This window comes from Chenopodium album, chromosome 9 (assembly GCF_948465745.1).
Source record: "Chenopodium album chromosome 9, dcCheAlbu1.1, whole genome shotgun sequence".
In the NCBI taxonomy this organism is placed as follows: Eukaryota; Viridiplantae; Streptophyta; class Magnoliopsida; order Caryophyllales; family Amaranthaceae; genus Chenopodium; species Chenopodium album.
The window spans coordinates 41,089,139-41,112,376 of record NC_137842.1 but is presented as its reverse complement, the minus strand read 5'-3'; the positions used below and the strand labels follow the sequence as shown (position 1 = coordinate 41,112,376).

Below are 23,238 nucleotides of genomic sequence, written 5' to 3'. Positions count from 1 at the left end.
CTGTTTTTGTAACATATTCCATAACCAAAGCAAATACCATACATTAACAACCATTAAATGTAATAGACAAAGAAAATTCCATAACCAAGTTTTATTTTTACTTAATTGAATTACATAACTTCATTCATAAAACCCATACAAAGTCAGATTCACCTACTTGCTACTACCGTACCCCTTTCCTTCATTACCCTGAGTACATCATTTCATGTAAAAAAAACACAAATTACTAAGAGCCTGTTCTCATTGACTAAACTCAGCTGAACTGAACTGAACTAAACTGAACTGAACTGAACTGAACTAAACTGAACTGAACTGAACTGAGCTGAGCTGAACTGAAATGAACTGAACTGAGCTAAACTGAAATGAATATTTTATAAGAGAAGGAAATTAGGAGCTGAACTGAATTAAGCTGAACTGAACTGAACTGAATTGAGCTGAACTGAACTGAACTGAACTGAGCTGAGCTGAACTGAACTGAACTGAACTGAACTGAATTTCAACGTAAGAGAACAGGCCCTAATATGAAAAAAAAAAAAAAATCATAGCCCTCTTGTAGCAAGCAGAAAGGTCTTCCACCATGTTATGTATTTCAGCAATCTCTTAATTTGGTGAAGCATCATAAAAACTCACATCATCTTCAGTAACCCAGTCAAAAAACCCGCAGCCTCTGATTTTTTTCCCTGCATTTGTAGTACGGCTTCTTAGGATTGGTCATGGAATTAGAAAACCTAACCTCGGCGTTTTTAGGAGGATTGCAATTGCGGATCATCCTTACCCAGTTGAAACTTCCATAAAAAACGCCCCTCTTCCTTGAAGAAACTCCCTGAAAATTCATGGTCAGAATTTTTTTTTTCGATTCAAATTGGAGATGAAACCCTAATTTATGAATTGGAAGAGGAAAGGAATATATAAAGGGGAAGAGGATGATAGGGCGGGAAACTGATTAAAAAGGGGTGGGAAATAAATTAATTCAGGTGTAGATTAGTCTTTTTGTGTAATTAAGTTAGAAAACGAACCATGTTGAAGTAGCTTAGCCCATTTGATGACAACTAGGCCACTTAAACCAAATTAATTAAATTTAGGTATCGCTTAAGAGAATCGAAAAAAACATCGTCTTCCACATAGAAAAAAAAAAGTATCAGGCCACCATATAGAATTTCCCAAAATAATTAAAAAAAAAATAATCAGATTCCCAGCCCAACCCTCAATTTCACTGGGAAACGGTCGTCCAACCTCCTTCACCCAACAAAAACCACCGATTGTCCTCCACCCATCCCCTACCCTTGAAACCACCTAGCCAGCCCTCTCCGACTCCCAAAACCACTAACCCAACCCGTGAAAACCAAGCACTCACGCTTTCTCCGCCGCCAATTCACAGGCGTTCATCACAGATCACCACCGAATTCTAAACTCCGATCTCATCTTCAACCTTCGTTGGGTTAGGATTACTTGTTGAAGAGGTAAACCTTATAGTTAGTGGCCAATTTCATGGCTGATTACATCCCCGGTTTCATGGCCAATGGTTTCGGATGTTAGAGTTATGGTTTCGGATTTGGGGATTAGGATTTGGGGGATTTTGGCTGTTTTGCGTGGTGATCGAAGAGGAAAGGGGAGGCGGTCGAGGAAGCACCGTCATCGGCGCTCCAGGGGGGAAAGGGGTTAGGCTGGCCGTGGTGGCAGCAGGCTATTGTTGGTGGAGTTGCCAGCCGGCTCTGTTGAGTGCGTAAAGTGCACAGGGAGGGGGAAGGGAGGAGGTGGGCAGGGAGGTGGTGATACGGAGGTGGGGGAAGGGGAGGTAGTGTTGTTAGCGTGGTGGACTATTGGCTGAATGTTGGTGGCCGTGGTAGGAACCAGAAAGGGCAGAGAAGGAAGGGGGAAAAGGGAGGAGAGAGAAGGTGCTTTTTTAATTTTATTTATTTAATTTAATATTATTTTTTAACTTTAGTTATTTATTTATTTATTTTTATTTTTTTTAAGCCAATCATACGCTAACACGTGTCTTGTTACTTGTAATATTAGGTTTGATGACTGGTTAGGAGTGAAAAAAATAAATAGGGTACAAAATTGGGAGTGATAAGGAATAAACTGAATTTGGGATTAATATAGGCGGATTAGACAAAGTTGGAATTAATAGTGTAGGGAATATTTCAAGCATTACCCCAAACTTGAACCCCACTGTGATTATACACTTAAGCATGGTGGCGTCCAAGGGAAAGGAAGCTAGAGCAAAAGAGTTGCCAACAAGTTTACCGTTCACAGGGTGAAGATTACACCACTTAACGATCCAGGAGATCGTTAACTCCAATAGTTCTGGAACCAAGACTGAAAGTTCGAGGATGAAGGTACAAATTCAATCTAAAATAGAAAGAACCTGCCCTAATAATAGGCCTCTAATTTATTCTTCTCGTATTCATGTGCGCTTTCTAACTAACATGCAATCAATTGGTTAACCCTAAACCTGTTTACCTATGTTAGTTGAATATTAATGTACAAATAAAATTATTATTGGCGATCACTTGAATTATAATCATATTAACCTAAAACAAGATTATTAACTATCTTATTAAGCGTGATTACAAGTATAAATTCCCTTTAAACATACATAAAAGGCATGATCAAGCAATAACAATAAATATATATCAAGCAACATAATAATCATAATTACAATAATTATAATCATAATAATCATATCAACGCTAAAGCATAATAATAGCAAGATCGTAGGCATGATACTAACAAGATTAATAACAAACCCTAGCATGTTACTAAACAATAAAAATCAAAGCTTTAACCCTAATATGATATTAACATGAATATTAGGAAAGAAAATATGAAGCATCACATAAATCATAATTGATATAAGCAAATCACCTTAAATATCATATTAGGAAGCAATAAAACATCCTAACATGATACTAGAAATCAAAATAACAACCTAAACATGATTTCTATATCATAATATCAATTAAACAATTAAAGTACTTACTTGGATGCCTCGTATCTCTTTCTAATAACAAAATACACACGTTAGTAACTTCAAAATTATAATAAAATTAAACAATTAAATTAAATAATTGAAATAGAAATTTGGGACCAAACCCTCAGAAATCAAACCTTTCACATCTAGGGCGAAGGCAACTTCGAATTTGGCTAGGTGTGTCTAGATCTTGTGAATGCGGAATTTTGTGTTTGAGAAAAAGCTAGTTTACAAAAGTGCGAGAGAGAGAGTATCAAGAAATTCTTGATGAGAGTTCATTAGAGTTGATTAAAAACGAAGGTCTAAGGAGGCTATTTATAACGAAAATGAGCCGAAATATGATAAAAAAGAATCAGAGTTTCGAAAAGAATAAAACACGACGCTGTCGCAAAACGACAGAGCCTGTCGCCAGGCGACAGACGTGTCGCCGCAACGCCAGGCTGTCGCCAGGCGACAGCCTGTAGTGCGGCGCTGCAGACAGTTTTTCCACGTGTTTTCATATTTTGAAAATTTAAACGTGCGAAGGGTAAAATTGTAATTTCCTTTAAAACACTTCTTTTATTCTAAATAAAACTCTTAAAACTCAATCATCAATGCAAATCACATTAGCATTCAAAATAACCTTTTAAAAGATTCTAGAAGACTATAATCAACCCTAATTGCATTAGGAATGATAAATCATAATAGGCCCTCCTCTAGATCATTGGGCCGCATATAAAGATCAAACCGGGTCCGATTTAGTAATTTGGTCATAACTTCCTCATTATTCATAGGAATTGGGCTTATAATATATTGTTGGAAAGCTCTTTTCGAGCCCAATCCAACTACACATTATTGGACCCTTGCTATGGACCAAACTAAACTGGATTGGCTATTTTCATAAAATAGGTTTACGAAAACAGAGAGAAAGAAAAAAAATTACAAACTAACCGCAATACTAGACTTTTCACACTTTCACTTCATTCGATTATGATTCGACGTGAAAGGTATTCATCACCGGGATTGGTTTTGGGGAGACACAAATGGGTGTCTACAAATAGTGACGATTTATCCTATTTGAAAATAATCTGAACTTTAGGAGTCATTCGCTCAAAATAGTCTCATTTGACCGGTAATCTATTAAAGGGTTTTATTTATTTATTTATTTGAGTGACACGTGTCACTACATGATAAGTTGAATTTAAAAAAAAATTAAAAAAACACTAAAATAAAAAAATTCCCAGCCATCGCAGCCCTCCCTCCCAAAAGCCCCACCCTAATCTCCACCCCTACCCTCGGCGGCGCCCATTCCTCCCCCTCCCCCTCTCCGACACAAACCTTCCCCTTGAACCACCAAACCAGACCACCACCTCAAAACCTTACCCTAATCGAAACCCCAAAAAAAAAGTTTACTCCCCTACCGCATAAACCATCACCGTGAAAACCACCTTACCTAAACCCGAAACCTCTGTAAAGACCCAGCCCACCGCACAAACACCACAAATCAGTGCTCCTCCACCCTCGGAACCCTACTGCTAAGGTGCTAATGTTCGAAGGCTGGGGGATTGCCGATATGGGAGTTATGTGCGGTGGGATAGGTTTTTATAGGGTGTCGAGTTTTTTTAGGTGAGGAGGGAAGCGCCGGCGCGAGGGACGGAGTGTTTGGGAGTCGTCGCCGGTGTGAGGAAAGGTTGGCAACGGTGGTTGGGGGCACCGTGGATGGTGGTAAAGAGGATTGCCGTGGGTTGGGGGATCCAGAAGCAGGTGGCTGGGTTTTTTTAAATTTTATTTTTTAAAAAAATTTATTTATTTTCAACCAATCATGTGGCACAACGTGTCATGAAACATGATACAACCGATTGAATGACCAGTTGGGACCGTTTTAAGCGAACAACCCATGAAGTTCATATTATTTAAAAATAATCCAAATTTGGGATTATTTTAAGCGAACGAGTAAAAGTTGGGATTATTTTTATCAATTTTTTCCCATACATTATTCTAGTCGTAAAAATAAATTTGTAAATGATGTATCTGAACAAGTGATACTTGAACCCGAGATCTTCATTAAGCGACATCAAGCTTCTCACCAAGCCACTTGAGCCAACCCTTGTTGGTTAGATGCCCCTATCTTAGTGTGCCTTTGCATTCCTTTGACAAAATGCTTTTATTCTATCAAGACCTTCTTCAAGAACCGATGGATCAAGTGCAAAAGTTATACGAAGCCAATTTTCCATTCCAACAGTAGAACCTATTCATAAACATTCCAATAGATCATCAGAAATTTCTTAGAATCTTAGCTCATGGTTATTAAAAAAATTGGTAGCCTAAAAGAAGAACCAATATAGAAAAGGATTTTTTTACAATTTATTTAGTTTTGTGAAAAATTCCGTGATTTTGAACTAAAAATGAAGTGTTTAAGAGTCTAACATGGGTAATTAAGGTAAAATGATTAGCCCATGTAATAGGGGTGTACATAAAATACCCCGGACCGGAAATAGGACCTAAACCGACCGACATATTCAGGTCCATTATCGGTCCGCGTAAACCGTTCTAGGTCCAATCCGAGTCTAGACCAGTGTTCACCCCGAGTGTACATAAAATACCTAGGATCTGAAACTGGACCGGATGATTCAGGTTCATTACCGGTCCACGTAAACCGGTCCAAGTCCAATCCGGTTCAAGTCCGATCCGGTCCGAGTCTGGACCGGTGTTCACCCCATTGCAACATAGATTGCACAAAGTAATGCCTTTTAGTTTTAGACATAAATGATTAAGAATTTAAGGTAATGAATACTACCTCTGGCAACTTTTAGTTACAACTTTGGGGTATTATTTGTAAGATATAAAATATTCCAAAGTTACAACTAAAAGTTAACGGAGGTAGTAAATAATACGTCACAACTTATAAAAATTAGAGAAGTACTATGAAAGAGGAAGGAACAGTAAAACAAGTGACAATTAGCAGGTAGAGAATCTATATCTAAAGTTTGACCATATCATACCAGGTAAAAGGATCACTTTCTCCTGTTTAGCAAGCTTTAAGCAAAAATCAGCATCATCTAGTATGCCATCAAGCATAAACACATTTAACTTGACCTGCAATTGAAAATGTGGTTGTTTGTTAAGAATCATCAACTCAAGGTTTCGAGAAATCATACACGAACAATATGATTTACTAACCATTATGAACATGGATCCTTCCGGCTTACTCGGACATGTAATGCAAGGGATCTCCTTGAGCTTTTCATAGATAATATCTGCATCTAGTCGAAGCACATCAATACATTTTGAAAAGAACTCTTGTTTTGTATTTTGAAGGATTTGAGGAACTGCCGCCTGATCAAATCACAATCCTTGTTATGCTCAAGTGACAATAGTCATCATTTATCAAATTTCTGTCTAGTAGTATAATATTTAAACAATTGAACATTGAAACAGACAATTCAAAGGCTATTCATTTATGTGATGATTATCTCGTTTGTTACGAGTAGAATCCAGAATTTTGTACAATAAGCAAGAATTTTGTCAATAAACAAAAAGCTAGTCAATTGATGAAGGATACAACTGTTATGAGTTAGAAATTAGCTTCAGCTGGATCACAGATATTATTAGGAATGTAGTGCAAGTGTGTAACATCTGTTTTTTAAATTACAAAGTTGATGATATGTTTGGTTTCATAGATAGGGAAGATTACAAATATTCGGATTTTACATATGCAAGAACTTGATTAACTCGTACTCAACTACTCAAGTCATACCATACCTTAAGAAACAAGTATATTACCTTACACTCAAATCCCATATAGACATACAAGTATATAGGAAACTAATCAAATAACATATTCACATTTCTTTTAATCTATTTGTGATTAGCCTGCAAGGATAGTGATGTAGAAAGGTGTCAAACTCTACCCTAGGTGCTATGGTAATACCTAACTGCTGTTTCGAAGATCTAATTAACTGAATGGAATGACATCTATTAAGTTCTGAACTTTCTTAGCTATAGAAAATGCTAATGAATCATGAAATGAAAAATACTCGATCATATTACTATGCAATAGGGGAAAAAATGATAGGAGGGGCAAACCTGAATGAATGTGGCAGGTTCAGGACTTATGCTGATAAAGTCTCTAACGCGCTTTATAAACTGACAAGAAAAAATAAAACAAAAGAAAATAAGACATGAAGTACAATTCAGATAATCAATATTAAGAAGCTCCAACAATTTGCCAAGATTACAGCTTGTTTGGATGGAGAGAAATGAAAGGAAGGGAAGGGAAGGGAAGGGAAAGGAAGGGATGAGTTTTCCTCCATCTGAATAGCAAAATGGGAAGTGAGGGAATTGGAGGAAGAGAAATGGAAGGAAATTATTTTCTTTCACAATTAAGAAACAAATCTTTCCAAATTAGAGAAGATTTGGAAGGAGGATGGTTTTTATTTTCTCCACCTTGCTACCGTTTGTCGTCTCCACCACCTGTCGCCATCTTCCGCCGCCATTTCCACCGCAACAATCACCGCCATATCTGGTTTTGATTCACAAAATCGATTGATAATGAAATCTGATTTACAAATTGATTATGATCTTCAAAATTTGATTTTCTGGAAAAAAAAAAAAAGGTTTTGGTTTTAATTATCAGAAAATGCGGTCTTCTATTTCTAAAACCAACATTCAGAAATTTGTTTTGATTTTCGAAAATCGATTTTCAGAAATTTTGGTTTAAATTTCAAAATCAATTTTCAGAAAATTTCGTTTTGGAAAATTACAGGGAAGAAAATTTGATTTCCAAAATGTTTGATTTTGGAAAATTAATAATTCCTCCGTTCTTTTTTTTATTGCACCATGAGGAGTTTCACGCTTGCCAATGCATTACTTTGGCTATTAATATCTTTAATTATACTTTTGTAACATTATAAAAAATTGATATTTGAAAAGTAGATTTCAAGACGAATCTAACTAGATTCCACATGACTATGTTTTTCCTAATATATAAATTACAAAAGATGGTCAAAGAAGATTATGTGAATAGTGTAAAAGTCTTTATGGTGCAATAAAAGAAAAACGGAGGAAGTATGTAAGAATTTTATATTTCAGAATTTTATATTTTGAAATTTTGATGTGTGAATTATTGATTTTGAAAGATTTTGAAAAATTGAGAACTTCAATTCATATTATCACAAGAACAAACACATTAATGTAGCCATGGATAAAATTAACAAGAACAAGCAAATTCCCTCACTCTCTTTTCCTTCCTTTTCCCTGTTATCCAAAAGAGGGATTTTGTTTTCTTCACCCCTCCCCCCCCCCCCCCCGCCCTCCTTTCCTTCCAAAAGTTCTATCCAAACACAGTGTAAAAGTCATAAACTTTAAACCTCTGTCAAAGTGATCATGAAGAGAGTATATTAATACAAGTATATACTGGAATATCAGAATTCTGATATATATAATACTACATGAGAATAGAAGTTTCAAATCAAATTTACCAATATATATTGAAGAGAAAAGGTCTGGAACGAACAAGATAGAAGAGGAGACAACCTGAGATTTTTGTAGGAAGCCAGTTGGATCAGTTGTGACAAGCCAGCCAAGTCTCCAGCCAGGAACAAGCCACCTCTTAGAGAGAGATCCCACTGTAAGCATAGGCACAATGGACGCAAATTCTCCCATTCGAACAAAGGGATTGGTACCAAAAGTGATGTGTTCATACACTTCGTCAGCAATCACAAGTAACCCAAGCTTTCTTGCAGTTTCTGCTACCTAAACAAAATAAAACAAGATATGAAGTGACGCATTATGGGCATATGGCTTCTGTTGGGAAAGTACTGTGGTATTGTGCTATGCGTCAGATCCACCACATAGATTTTTGAATGGAGATATCGAAAAATGTCACTTAAGTCATAGTAAGTAGCACAAGAATGCAATCAGTTTTGATCAAAAGTGCACACCTTCTGTAAATGTTGGCGAGTGTAGACACTTCCACTAGGATTTCCAGGATTAATCACCACAATGGCAACAGTATTGCTATCCGCTAGAGCTTCAACTGAGTCAATGTCAACTTCCCATCCTCTTTCTGGAAGAAGATCATATTGCTGGACTTTAAGGCCTGTATATGCAGCTGCTGCATCATACATAGCGAAAGTTGGCTTGGGTAGTAGGATGTTTGAACCAGGAGTAGCAAGAGAAGTTATTGCCAGCTGAATTGCCTGTTTGCAACCAGCAGTTAGGTGAATGTCATCTGCTGATAGTTTGTAAGGAAGATCCTTCGAAATGTAGTCTGCTACTGCCCTGCAATAAAATGACCAATGATTCTAAGCAATTTTACAAAAGCTCAATTTTGTAGCCGTGGCCACCATAATCTATTGATCAAGACCACAAATTCTATAATTATAGTCCACAGTATTAAATTAGAAAATTTTGTAATATAAAAAAAAAATATCAGTTGCTCATATCTCCACTTCTCCTTGTTAAAGTTCGTGCTTCAAAGTAATTAGTTATTAAGTCTTAGTAAGCAGGTTAATAAGTTTAGTAGTAGTATAGTAGTAGTGAGCTACAATTATGGGCACTCGAACAACTACTCCAAGTAATTAGGTAGTGCAAGACTGCAAGCTAACTTGTTTTCACTTTGCTTTGTCAGTTACTTTTTAGCCTATAAAAGGCATGGATTCTTTCTAGTTTGATATGCAGTATTTTTTATTTCCAACGGTTTTCATTTGTACTTTGCATTCATATTTCCACAAAATTGGTGTTGGACCCAATGATCTTGTAAGGCCTAAATAATACAAATAAGATTTGATAATGTATCAATGATTTAGTAAATAACAAAGTAGGGAAGAGGAGAAAATTTAAAAAAAAAAAAAAAAAAAAGAAAAAAAAAAGTTAATGATTTTGTATGGCCTAAAATAATGCAAATACGGTTTGCTGGCGAATTAAGTTTAGTAAGAGCTTGATAATGTATTAATGATTTATTAAATAAAGCGTATAAGATGAGATCATGAGAGAAATAATAAAACTATGATAGGAGAAAAATATAATGAAACATCCAAGGGAGATGAGAAATATAATTATAAAAAGCAAAAGTTTTAACATTGGAGAAGTGTAGTAATTAAAAAAAAAAAATGTGATATTCTTCTAATTTAAAAACGAGAAAATCCCAATTTATCAAATTTACTTATAAGTGGCAAAATTTTAAAGTAACCACAGTGTCAAGTTACCATGATATTTTTTGTAATTATTTCAATGAATATGGGGTCCATATTTAATACGTAGTACAAAGTTGTTAATTTGTTTACAGCTTTATCATTTACCTTGATAAATTTGTATTTTCTTTTTAAATAGCTTTTTTTAAGAAAAATAAAATAAAATAAAATAAAATACTTCCTTTACCCGCCATAATGTACACTGTGTATAGCCCCTCGTAAATAACATAAATAAAAAATAAATAAAATAAAATAAAAAAACGGAGTTACCCCTTTAACCAGGGCCGTCCCAATCATTTTTAGGGGCCCTGTTCTAAACTTAGAAATTAGGCCCTAGTAAATATTAAAGTTTTTTTTTTAATTTTAAATCATAGATGAAATAATTTACATTTTATAATGAAACATTGAAACCCAAAACTCAAACTACTTTATTTAAATTGTACGGGTAAATAATACTTCGTATGATTAATTTCCAACTACAATCAAAATTACTCCTCTTTGAGATTAACTCTTTCATTTTTTTTTTTCTTTCTCATAGAGTACTTACTTTTGGGAGACATAAAAAAATAATCTAATAATTGAAAGTGCAAAGAGAATTGAAACAACTTGCAACTCGATCTGATTGCCGTTACTCACTTTAGCAATTCCATGGCTATGACTATGAGCAATTCTCTTGGCTCTTCTTATAAGAGCCTTATACCCACTTAATACTATGAATATTTATTTCATAAAATTCTCAAAAATAATTTGAGTATGATAACACTGGTTATTGAAGAAGGTAGGGGAAAATAAATTTATATAGGGTGTAAAAAATTTAATCGTTTGATAAGCAAACATTAAGGGATTTAATTGTGCAAAATAAGAAATTAATTTCTCCATTGAAAAAGGTAAAAGGTTTATTTTGGAAAATTGAAAGTTTGGGAGTAAACCAATAAATTAAATGGGGAAAAAGGAAAGAAATATTGAAAATTGTAGGAAAGTAAAGGAAATTGGGAGCAATTTTCGAAGTACCGTGGTTGAAGAATCTAGAAATTGGGAGTGATGACTGATGAGTGAATGAATTAAAGGAGAAGATGGCTGCTTCTCGTGAGATTAAGAGTCAAAGTTTTTTTTTTTTTTTTTGTTTTTTACTTAAGGGCTGGGCTCAGCACAAATGGGCCCTTGAAATTTGGAGGCCCTGTGCTAAGGGTCTGTTTGTCGGCCCTGCCTATAACACCAACATGGTAACGCCTATTAGGTTATTATACTATTTCTCCTTATTATACTATCAAGTAACCCTTAAACAACAAAGTAACCCCTTCATAACAGAGTAACCCCTATATTTCTAATTACGTAATCCCTATAACACTTACGTGTCAACCACATGTGAAAGTTAGTGATAATCTAATACTCATTTCTAATAAAATTTTAAAATAATTAATTCCATTTAAAAGATTATATTTAAATAAGTCATGTATTACATTTTTAGATTAGTTTCAATATGCATGTAAACTTATATATATATATATATATATATATATATATATATATATATATATATATATATATATATATATATATATATATATATATATATATATATATATATATATATATATATAATTTTAGTTAACAAATACTTTATCCATATCAGAATAATTGACAAAGTCAAACTTAGTACAATGTCAATACATATAATTAAATATCAATAAAATATTATTAAAAGTTGGGGTTTTTCTACATTTCAACCCTCTAACTTTCCGTTTTCTACGATGTGCCCCTCATGTTTTAGAAATCTACATTGTAACCCAAAAATACATTTACTTTCTATACGGTAACCTTGTCGTTATCCCGTCGTTAACAAATTTCGTTAGTGGGACCCACTCTCCACTTAAAAATTATTTTTTATCTATTTGCGTGTTAAAAATTGTTCTGTGAAAGGTTTTGGGAGCTATTTTGGTCCTTAAGGGTCCAAATTGAGCTCAGATTTAGCAAAAAAATAAACATAAATACCTCGTTTTGCGCATTAAATACGTAAAACGAAGTATTTATGTTTTTTTTTTTTTGCTAAATCTGAGTTCAATTTGGACCCATAAGGACCAAAATAGCCCCCAAAACCTTTAACAGAACCATTTTAAATATGCAAATCGATAAAAAATTATTATTAAGTGGTGAGTGAACCCCACTAACGGAATTTGTTAACGGCAAGGTTACCGTATAGACATTGAATGTATTTTGGGGTTACAATGTGGATTTCTCAAAAGGGGGGCATATCGTAGAAAACGGAAAGTTACAGGGTTATAATGTAGAAAAACCCTAGAAGTTGATATTATGAAACTTTTAAAGAGCAGAGCAGGACAGATTAAAACAGAGCAGAGCAAATTAACGGGGCCTAAGTTAAGTTCAAACCGTAGAAAATATGAGTAATAGCTATAAAGATAATTAAACGACTTATCTAAAAAATGTCGTGTCGTGACAATAAATAACATGTACACGCGGACTCATAGCAATCGATCTCCAGGGTTACACGACTCCAACTCTTAGGTGTACTATGGAGAGTTAGATTGAAAACACCTTTGAACAATGCTAAATAGAAAAGGAGGTCATGAATAATAATCGTAAGAGAGAATAAATTCCCACTTTTTTTTGTGTTCAGAAAGGAACAAAAGGAGATGTTTATATAGTGTATGAGTGTGAATTACAACGAATCTGGTCACGAATGAGAGTGAATAAGGTACAACGAATTTGGTCAACAATGTAGACAGAAAAATGGTTAATATTAAAATCCCCCAATTAAGTCCAAAACGATTGACTAATTGAGCATATTTCAAGGAACCAACTGAATTTTAGGAACCAATGCAACCTTTGAAAAATAGGAATGGTCGTGGTACTATACTTGAGCTCTTTTGTGACTTCTTTTGACCCATTGAATTTAGACATTCCTAAGATGGGTATCAATCACAATTCACTCCTCATAGGCTTAAACCCATTCCTTCGGCTGACTCTAGCACCATTTTTCTGCAAAGGCCTTTGTTGAGGAATCTCTAATATTCCTCTCACATCATGTGATCACATTTTTATGAATACTATTCATGCCTCTAGTATGTATACATTTTTATTATTTTTTCATGGTAAGTTGTATTTCACAACACATGTATTTAATGGAGTTGGCTCCCCCCCCCCCCCATTGATATCTATTAATAGATTTTGCAATACGATTGCATAACGTTTTGTGTCAAACCTTCATAGTGAACTCATCATTGTTAGTTACTACGTAAGCATTTTTAACCTACAAAATTTAATTCTTATTTCACAGTACCATATTATGATCATTAGAGAGCACTTTTATAGTTTTCGCCTACACTATGATTAATATCATAATAATATTCTCGTTTGAACCAATATGATTAATATCATAACAACATTAAGTTAGAAGCATATGATTCACAATATGGTCAAACTAACAGATTACGAGAATAATCATGTGATGACTTCTCACACCATAACTTTGGTGCTCAATTAAATATATTATAAACTTATTTACCTTGTATTATTTATTACAAGGACACATACTTAGAAAGAAATTCCTCCACTTTCAAATTCATAACTAAGTTGTCATATTAGTTTGCAATGTAAGCCTTCATTTGAACCACTATCAAAACACTAGAGGATAATAATGCAGACAAGATAGATGAACGCACAAACTTAGTCATGATGAGAAATAACAATGATAGTCAAGCACCAAACCTTCAGTGAAGTTATATCAATTTCTTTACTTTCAACTAACTCATGAAAGTCAACTTTACATCAAATGGCTTTATTATGGTTAGACAAAACTGACTTTAACAAACTTCGATAGATCACAAATAAGGGCTTATATTTAATTTGTTTCTCTCTAAAACTAGCACAAACACAAGGACATGGCTTCTCCATATGGTTATGGATATTTATCCATCACTTTTGAAGACACCCCATGACTTCTTCTAATTATCAATCTTTTCTAATTAAGAAAGACAATTACACTTAACTAGTTTGGACTCTGAATTGAATTTGCTCCTTCCTAAGTGATGACCAACTCCACTAAAGAAAAGGTTAAATAAAAACCTGAAGCAAACTATGTATATATATGACTCTTAGGTATAAATTTTAAATTATCATACAATTACAAAATTGAGAAAATATTCTCAAACTAGCGCATATGATTCGCATATTGGAATTTAACACAATTCAAGTCATTCTCAAAGTAACAGTATTATGTCAACCCATTGTGTTAACATTAGCACAACTTCAAATCAAATTAGCATAACTCATCCTAAATCGCATATCAGGACCTTTAAGTAGTATAAAGGTTTATGCTAGCTTGAAAAAATTTACATTGCTCATGAATGCATTGAATAAAAGATTACCTAAATAAATGGATAAATAAGCAATATTAAATTCATCTTACTTAACAATCACAACATCACAATGTCTAAAAAAATCAACTCCAACGCACACCAAGTAACATTTCACCTTAAATAGGTACCCTCTTATTATTCCACTTAGGGTTATTCCCTCTTATTATTCCAATATGTAAAAGTTCTCATAATACCAGCTTTTGATGACCAATCTAAATTTTATAGATTTTTGTCAAAATAACACTTTTGCTTATGGTATATAAACATGGAAAGAAAATAGTTTCGCCTAGACCATGAATAACATTATGACTTAAGCAAACATTTCAATTACAAGTAAAATAAAACACATTTATAATTCTACTCTCCAACTTTAACAAATGAATTGAACTCAATCATTATTATCAATTTACTCATATAACCAAAGGGTTTTAAAAATAACTTAGTTACAAACATTGTATCCATTAACCACTGGATTAGGGATATTAGATTACACCCAAGGCTCATCAACAGTCACATAATATTAATCCTGCAAAAAGGCACATTAAACATCCATGTAAATTGGTTCTAATTAGAATATAAGTTTGAGAGAAAACTGTCTTGTCACTTAGCATGGTAGACAAATGATGTCCTATATAGCTTGTACCCACACACTTGATCACTCATATTTTAGAACTCAAGTTCATGAAATCAACATGCACGCCATGTCCATTAACAAAAAGCCGATTTGTTCTAAACCATGAAATAATTCATCTTACGGTCTTACCATATTGTACATAACTCCCTTGGGTTATATAATTAAATACGGAATTTGAAAATATATCTATACAAGTATTTCTCTCAATATTTCATTGTGTTTTCAAAACACAATAATAATGCATACAATTACAAATATAGAGTATCATTTTGTCACTACAAGATACAGATAAAGCCAAATTAAAGATATGCTCCCAATCTAAGAATCAATTTACACAATTGTATATTGATATCGTGACTCTCAGAGAAGTGTTTGAACCTTTTTAGCTTTACAAGATCAGATCATAATAAGTAACTTATTAAAATCAAGCTCAAACTCAAATTTATCATCTATCCCTCACCGTGCCTTATTGTCATATATCATCATCATCATATATATACTCCAATTACATGGGTCACAAAAAGTTAAGAGTACTAAAAGTAAACGACATGATACATAGATAGAATGATCATAACAATAATTAATCTATTAAATGGATTGTCTGCTCATGTTCTTAATCCGAGACTCTCAGATATTAGCAAGAAATACCCCCATTCATGCCAATTAAAGTAGCAGTAAACCTTTTAATTCAATACAAAACTATACTTCGTATTACTCAAAAAAGCATTAGAAATTCTTAATTTCCACCAAACAATTCCTTTTCTCAATACGGGTGTAAAAGGATCACAACTAGCAATATGGCCCCCCAAATTAGGAACGTAAAAGGTGGAGCAAACAATTAAAGATACGAAAAAAGGTTAAATCAAATCCTTTACACTATTAGCCATATTAATTAAAAAAATTCGACTTAGGAAATATGACTAATAGAAATAAAGATAATTAACGACTTATCTGAAAAATGACGTGGCGTGACAATAAATCACTGCCCTAAAGTTGAATTTGTACCGCACAAGTACACGCGGACTCGTAGCAATCGACCTCCAGGGTTACACGACTCCAACTCTTCGGTGTACTACAGAGAGTTAGATTGAAAACACCTTCGAACAATGCTCAATAGAAAAGGAGGTCATGAAGAATAATCGTAAGAGAGAATAAATTCTCACTTTTTTGTGTGTTCAGAAAGGAACAAAAGGAGATGTTTATATAGTGTATGAGTGTGAATTACAACGAATCTGGTCACGAATGAGAGTGAATAAGGTACAACGAATTTGGTCATCAATTTAGACCGAAAAATGGTTAACATCTAAATCCCCCAATTAAATCCAAAACGATTGACTAATTGAGCATATTTCAAGGAACTAACCAACTTAATTTTAGGAACCAATACAATCTTTGACCAATGGGAAATTAATTCTTTTGAAGCACAATTTATTTGGAGTTCTCTACCTAAACTCCAAAACAAACAAGTTAAAATGAGGTTAATAGAACACACCCTAAATGGGTGGGGTTTTGTAAACTCGGGTCAAGTCTATTACAAATTTAAATGATCTTAAATTATTGTGTATAAACAAATTTAGTAAAAATCTAAATCAAATCTTTTTCTTTTTTTAGTCAAAAAAAAAAAAATTGGGGATTTTTTTTTGACACACCTCTACAAGCAAAATAAATGAGGCACAATATTATGCCATGGTACGAGGGAGTAGGCACTAATATAATAATACTACTCACTAGTCAGCCTAATAATACTCCATAATTTTTTTTAATAGAATAATACTCAATAATTCGGAGCATCACAAAAGTGTCATTTTCTTCACCCCTCTATCTACCACCGAATAGAGATCGATGTCAATTCGGGTAAACAAGTCGGGTTAGTGTGAGTCAGGTCAATTTGGGTTAATGTCGTAATCTTATGCGGGTCGGGTTGGGTTATGCTTGGATTGAGTCTTGTCACGTTGGGTCATACATTTTATCGTATTTGGGACAGGCTTAGGCCGGGTCAATATCAGGTCGGATTACATTTGGGTCAGTTAAATTATATATCGGGTTAAATTCGGGTTTTAACGGGTTAAAATGAGTTAAGATCATTCTCGAGTTTGAGTCAGGTTCGGTTCATGTTAATAATTTGCGTGTTATAATCGGGTCGGTTCATATTCGAGTTAGGGTCTCAAATACTAGGTTAATCTGGGTCTCGGGTTGATTTCTGGTTGGGTCATATCAGAAACTGGTACATTTTTCGAGTCAGTTTACTAATAGTTCATGTATTGACGTTCACGTTTAATTATTATCTATTTTTTTAATTATTGTAAGTGAAATAATTTTCATATTCAAGCTTATAAATTTTAACTACATTTTTTTCCACTTATTTTAGAATAAGTAATTTCATATAAATTCAAATACGAGGTTGGATATTATTCTGTTATTGTGATTTGTGATACATAGTTGATATATGACAACATTGATAAATCAAATATAAGGTGTTCTTATAGTGTCCTGCAAAAGAAGATGTTTTTTGATGTAGCTTTCTGTTTTAGTTGGTTTTTGGTTGTAAGAATGTTTTTCGTTATATGGATCTTTTGTAATATACTCGACTATTTCTCTCTCTAGCGAACCCTCACCGACTCCCCACCGCTTCCCTTTCTGAAGCCCCTGCTCCCCGGCAATCGGCACGTCGCTCCTAGCTATCGCCGACGAGCCAAGCCCTTAAATTTGTTAGTTTTTTTTCCTTTATAGTGGTCTTTGGTGAAGAAATAGGGGATTTGCTAATTTATTGGTTCTACTTCCTTTCCGGTGGTTGTCACTTTTGTGTATTGTCTGGTGGTTTCAGTTCAACGAAACAAGGAACGAGGCTATTCTTAACGCCGCTGTCGAAAGGAATTCCGTTAATTGTTTCCCGACGGTAAAGGTGAAGTTAAGGATAGGTTTTCTCGCTTACTCCAAGGTTTGGTTCTGCGCGGTGGTTCTTGCGTTGGCCGTGACGATAGTTCTTGGTATTAGGACAGTTTTGCTGGTGAGGTTTGTTTCAATTCTGCTTCTTCTTGTTGATTCACAATTTCTTTTATGTTTTTTGCTTTGCTTTTTGCTCTGGTTAGTAGTGGTTAGATGTTGGTCTTGGTCTTTCTTGATTTAATTATGTTGTTCTTGTGCAAGTTGATTTTTCAGTTGTTTGGGTTGTTATGTTTTAATAATACTCTTTCTTTACTTAGTCATGAGTTAGAGTTCCATAAGATTGTCTTAGTTATGGAGGCTTTCGAAGTGTTGTCTTTGTCTTTCCTGCGTGGTTGGTTAGTTTTACGGGTTGTGAGGTTAAGCAATTCTTTCATAGTTAGGTTGGTGGTTCTTTTAATTGCCTTTTCGGGATGTGACTATGTTCCCCTAGGAATAAGAAGTTTTTGGGTGAAGGGGAGTTTTTAGTAGTTTGGTTTTGTGGTTCCCTTCTCTGGAGTATAGGTGGTTTCCTTGCTTTGTAGTATGGGGGATCGAGTTATATATTTATTATTTATAGTTTGCAGCAGAAGAGTGGTGATGAGGGGAGATGTTTGTTTGTTGTTCTTGTTGCTTTGTTGTGGGATGATATGATCATTCATACATTTTCTATCATCCCTTTGTTGTTAGTTTTGGTGATGACAAAGTCGATCATCGCTGTTAATCAAAATCTTGAAGGAGGCTCCCCATTTTTTGTGTTTGGGGTAAACAAAGTCCTCCATTTTCTTACACTCTATATTGGTAGAGTAGCAAGAAGAGAACCTGGATTTGGATGCACGGTTTTTCATGGTAAAGTTGTTCAAGCATACAACTCTTTTGGGTTTGTTCCTAGACTCCTAGGATGCTAGCTTGCTTTTCAAACTTTAGGACTGGAACGATGTCAAAGGTCCTTTCTTCAGCAACAGGGTGCAATCAATTTTTGGTTATTTTGTCTCTCGTCTACGTCCACATTGAATTTCCTTCTGCGCCAATGCCAAGGCCAATTTCAGGTCTCTTTATGGGGTTTACTTGGTGTTCTTGGCCCATCTCGAATATTTCAGTTAGTTTGGCATCTCTTGGTTCACTTCTTGATTGTGGCACAATTCTCTCGGTGATAGTTAGTTTGGCATCTCTGCAATAGTTGGTTTGGTTTGATGCAAGACTTCTTTGGTATTTTCGTTTCCTTCGGTTGCCCTCCAATGGTAAGTGGAAGGCCATGTTTGAGGGTTGGTTTAGCTGTGTTAGTTTGTTTCCTTACACAAAGTTGTCTTTTTGTTGTGTTGTTTTATTGCTTATTTTAGTTCTCTTAGGTTGTACTCTTGCTTTGGTTGTAATACTGAATCTTTTATATATATATATATATATATATATATATATATATATATATATATATATATACTACCTCCGTTACAGGTTATGTGCAACGATTTGACATAAAGCAGAGAGGGAAAATGTCTAATCGTTGCACATAACCTGTAACGGAGGTAGTATATATAAATAAAAGGTGTTGACATTAATTTGGTTTGCCAATTTAATACTCCATTCTTTATTATTAGTTTTATACTTTTATGATTCAGATTACAATCCTTCTCAATTAACTAGCTTCATTAAGGGAAACATTTTAAAGCATTAATGTGCTAAACTAGATTACTAGCTATATTGGATAAGAGTATAAGGGTTAAAATATGTGTTGTGTGGGAAAGTTGATTAAGGGAATCAATGTGTAAGCAATGTTAAAGGTAGATTTGTCAATTTGAGCGTTTGGGTTGAGTTAGCTTGGTTCGGGTAAATTTGAATTAATTGCTTTACTATTCAGGTCGGGTTACATTAGGTTTGGGTCATGTTAAAAATAGATCAGGTTGAATTTGAGTCATATTACCAAAAAGTAGGGTTGAATCCAGGCCGAGTTGAATTTGGGTCGGGTTGATTTTGGGTTTTAACGGGTCAAAATGGGTTTGGATCGATTTCGGGTTTGGGTCGGGTTCAATTTAGATCAATAATTGATGAGTTATGTTTGAGTCGGATCATGTTAGAATTTGGGTCACGAATCCTAAGGTTAACTCGGGTCTCAAGTTGGTTTCAAGTCAGGTCATATCAGGTTCGGATCATCAATTTTTTAGGTTCAAACAAGTCAAGTCATAATTGGGTTCCGATATTCGGGTTAGGTGAGCTTTTGAATTTTTGATAGCTCTTCCATCGAATCAACTTTACTAGAAAAAGAATACGTACGTGGCTGAATATACTTTCATCACGAGCAAAAATACAAATAAGAGTAAACACAATAGTTGCCCACAACCATTGTGGTTATCACTTATTTAATTAATTTCTCTATCTTCCACCTTAACCACTCTTATAAATAACCAATGTAGCCTAAAAGTTGACTCTGGTTACACATCTTATCTCTCTTACTTTTACCCTACCACACCACACAATCTCCCTTTTTCACTCAATGACCAAGTAAATTGGCCCTACTATTTCACTCAATAACCAAGTTTTATAACTTGGTTACAACCAAGTTATTGCTTTTTATTTCCAAAAATTTCTCTCTTCATTTTTTAACTATTTTGCCACATTCTCTCTCCTAATAACCATTTTAAATGGTTAACGGCTGGCTATGTTGAGTGCCAAACAACAGACAATTATAGAAAAAGCATTTTTCTTACTGTAGTATTCTTATCTTTTTTTTTTTTTTTTTAAAAAAAAAAAAAAAAAGGGATAAAAAAAAAAAATTAAAGAAAAAACTAAATGAAAAGAGTAGTGTAAGTCATACTTTCTAGCCGGTGGGAGGCCGTAGGTGGTGGCGTAACAATTAGAGGTGGCGGAACGGAGAGTAGCAACAACAGCATCCTCGGCAGTGGCGGCGGTACGAAAGCATTGAAATGGGGAGGGATCCCCGTGACCCATCGGGACGAGTGTTCGCTCATCATTGGGGTCAATGTTTTCCAATAACAATCCTAAAGCTGTTCTCACGGTCAATGGTTTCTTCTTATCTCCTGAATCTATTTCTTCGTGTTTCTCCTCCTTGTTATATCTCCACAACATTCTTCCATTGTTTTCCATCTTGAGCTCTTTCAGTCTTTCTTGATTATTGAAATTTTTCTTGTGTAAACGGATCTAAGGAATTTATCTATATTCTACATTTCTATGTCCATTTCAAACGAAGTAGGTAATGTGCCGTGTTTTCTTATCAAATTATTAGTACAAACAAACAACTATTGCTGTCAATCGTGTCATTTTTTGTTATTATTTTTAAAAATCAATCGTGTCCACTTGAATAAAATATACTTCGTATTCTATAGTCCGTACTACTACTTTTGATCTTTTTAGTTGTATGACTTATATGATTGTGCGTAGTACTCCATCCGTTCTTAAATACTTGCTCCATTTCTGCATGCGCGGAGTTTTAGGAGAAATTGGAGAAAGTAATAAAATATAGAGGTAGTAGGGTTGGTGGAAGAATAAAAAAATTGTAAAAAGCAAAAGTAACGGAGAAATTGGAGGTAAGAGAATATGAAATGGATAAAGTATGATATATGTTGGGTCCACTAGGTGGTAGAAATAAATTAAATATTGTAAAAAGTTTCCAAATAAGAAAATAGAGCAAGTATTTTTAAAAACGGCCGAAAAAGGAAAGTGGAGCAATTATTTAAAAACGGAGGGATTATATTTTTAGACAATTTTTGGTGCAGAGAGAAAAAAATAAAGAGGACTCATGTAATTAGGGGTGAGTAAAAATTCCGGGTACCCAGAATTGGAACCGGCGGGTCCGAAACCGGAATTAGACCCGATGGTTCCAATTCCGGGTAATAAATTAAGGACCCGATTATAACCAATTCCAATTCCAATTCTCAACTTTTTGGAACAGGAACCGGTTGGGTACCCGGTTACCTAATGTATGCTAAACTAAATAAATTTTAAATAATAAAAATATGTTGAATGTATCTAATTAGTAAATTTAAAAAGTATTATTAATACCTAACATAGATACAAATAGCTTAATGCATATATAAATATAAGTATTAAACACTAAAAATGAACCTAACTAAAATAAAAATTATAATTTGTATTATATTTTAACAATTACATACATAAGTGGGTACCTGGAACCGGAACCGGTACCTAGTGGTTTGAATACCAATTCCTAAATTTTAGGATCCGGTTGAACCAATTCCAATTCCGGATCCACATTTTAGGACCCGGTTCCAACCAATTCCAAGTCCGGGTCCTAAAATTTTGACCAGGTACCCAGTTTGCTCACCCCTACATGTAATAAGAGAGAACTAGTGAGAATTTATTAAATAAAGAAGAAAATGAGGTATTTAAATTGAAATTTGTAGTTTTAAAAAGTGAGTTATCTGATGTGCCTATTTTATATAGTATTTTACCCCGTCCCTTAGTCATAATTAGTATTGTTTTTGGCTCTTTAGAGCCACTTTTATTACTAATTGGTGTGTTCTAGGGTTTTCGTAGATTTGGTTGACATTTGCAGGGATTTATGCTTTTGGAGTATTTTCCCGAGATATTTTGGAGCAATCACGAACATTGGAGAAGCACGACCAGATTCTATAGCCCAGGGCCGGTTAGAGCCATCGAACCGGTGATTAAGGGCTCGGTATGAGATACCGAGACTATTGGATCGTTTAATCACCGATGAGGAAACTTAGATTGGGCCGAGGAATTGAGCCTAATCGAAATCCGAGCCTCGAAGAAGAAGACCGGGCCCGATCGGGCAAGCTTGCGCCCGATCGGGCGGGCGCGCATAAGAGAGCACCAGCAAGAAGGCGCGCCCGATCGGGTGAGCGTTAGCTCGATCGGGCGCGGCTGCCCAGGTGGACCGTGAAGAAAAAGGCGGGCCCGATCGGGCGGCGGCCGCCCGATCGGGCGCGTGTTTTCTCAGACCTGATTAGTTTAGTTTTAATTTTTGTTTTAGGGAATGTTTAAGTACGAGATTTGTACGTAATTTTGGGTGACCTTCTTTTCTTAGATTTTCTCTCTCTACTTAGGATTTTTCTCTCTCTTAACTTTTCTCTCAACTCTTGTTCTTAATTATTTTCATTAATACAGATTTCCTTTGGTAACTATTTCTCTTCCCTTAATCTTAGTTGTTATTTCATTCCT

At 34.6% G+C, this 23,238-nt stretch overlaps 1 protein-coding gene across 1 annotated transcript; it reads right to left on the bottom strand.

Annotated features, from left to right (window-relative positions):
• Positions 1-4,892: 4,892 nt before the first annotated feature.
• LOC145558522 (tyrosine aminotransferase-like) lies at positions 4,893-21,341 on the bottom strand. Its single transcript, XM_081619792.1, has 7 exons — positions 20,891-21,341; positions 8,899-9,238; positions 8,492-8,710; positions 7,043-7,102; positions 6,137-6,292; positions 5,959-6,052; positions 4,893-5,204 (listed from the first exon to the last, which is right to left on the bottom strand). The coding sequence occupies exons 1-7, from the start codon at positions 21,178-21,180 to the stop codon at positions 5,086-5,088; spliced, it is 1,278 nt and encodes a 425-aa protein (XP_081475918.1). The 5' UTR covers positions 21,181-21,341; the 3' UTR covers positions 4,893-5,085.
• Positions 21,342-23,238: the final 1,897 nt, after the last annotated feature.

Excerpts from the sequence above, each read along its gene's own strand:
- LOC145558522 (XM_081619792.1), bottom strand. The coding sequence starts at position 21,180 with ATGGAAAACAATGGAAGAATGTTGTGGAGATATAACAAGGAGGAGAAA. Across the intron at positions 6,053-6,136 it reads AAGGATCCATGTTCATAATG|GTCAAGTTAAATGTGTTTAT; the intron begins GTTAGTAAATCA and ends TTTCAATTGCAG. Across the intron at positions 5,205-5,958 it reads GAAAGTGATCCTTTTACCTG|GTTCTACTGTTGGAATGGAA; the intron begins GTATGATATGGT and ends GTTTATGAATAG.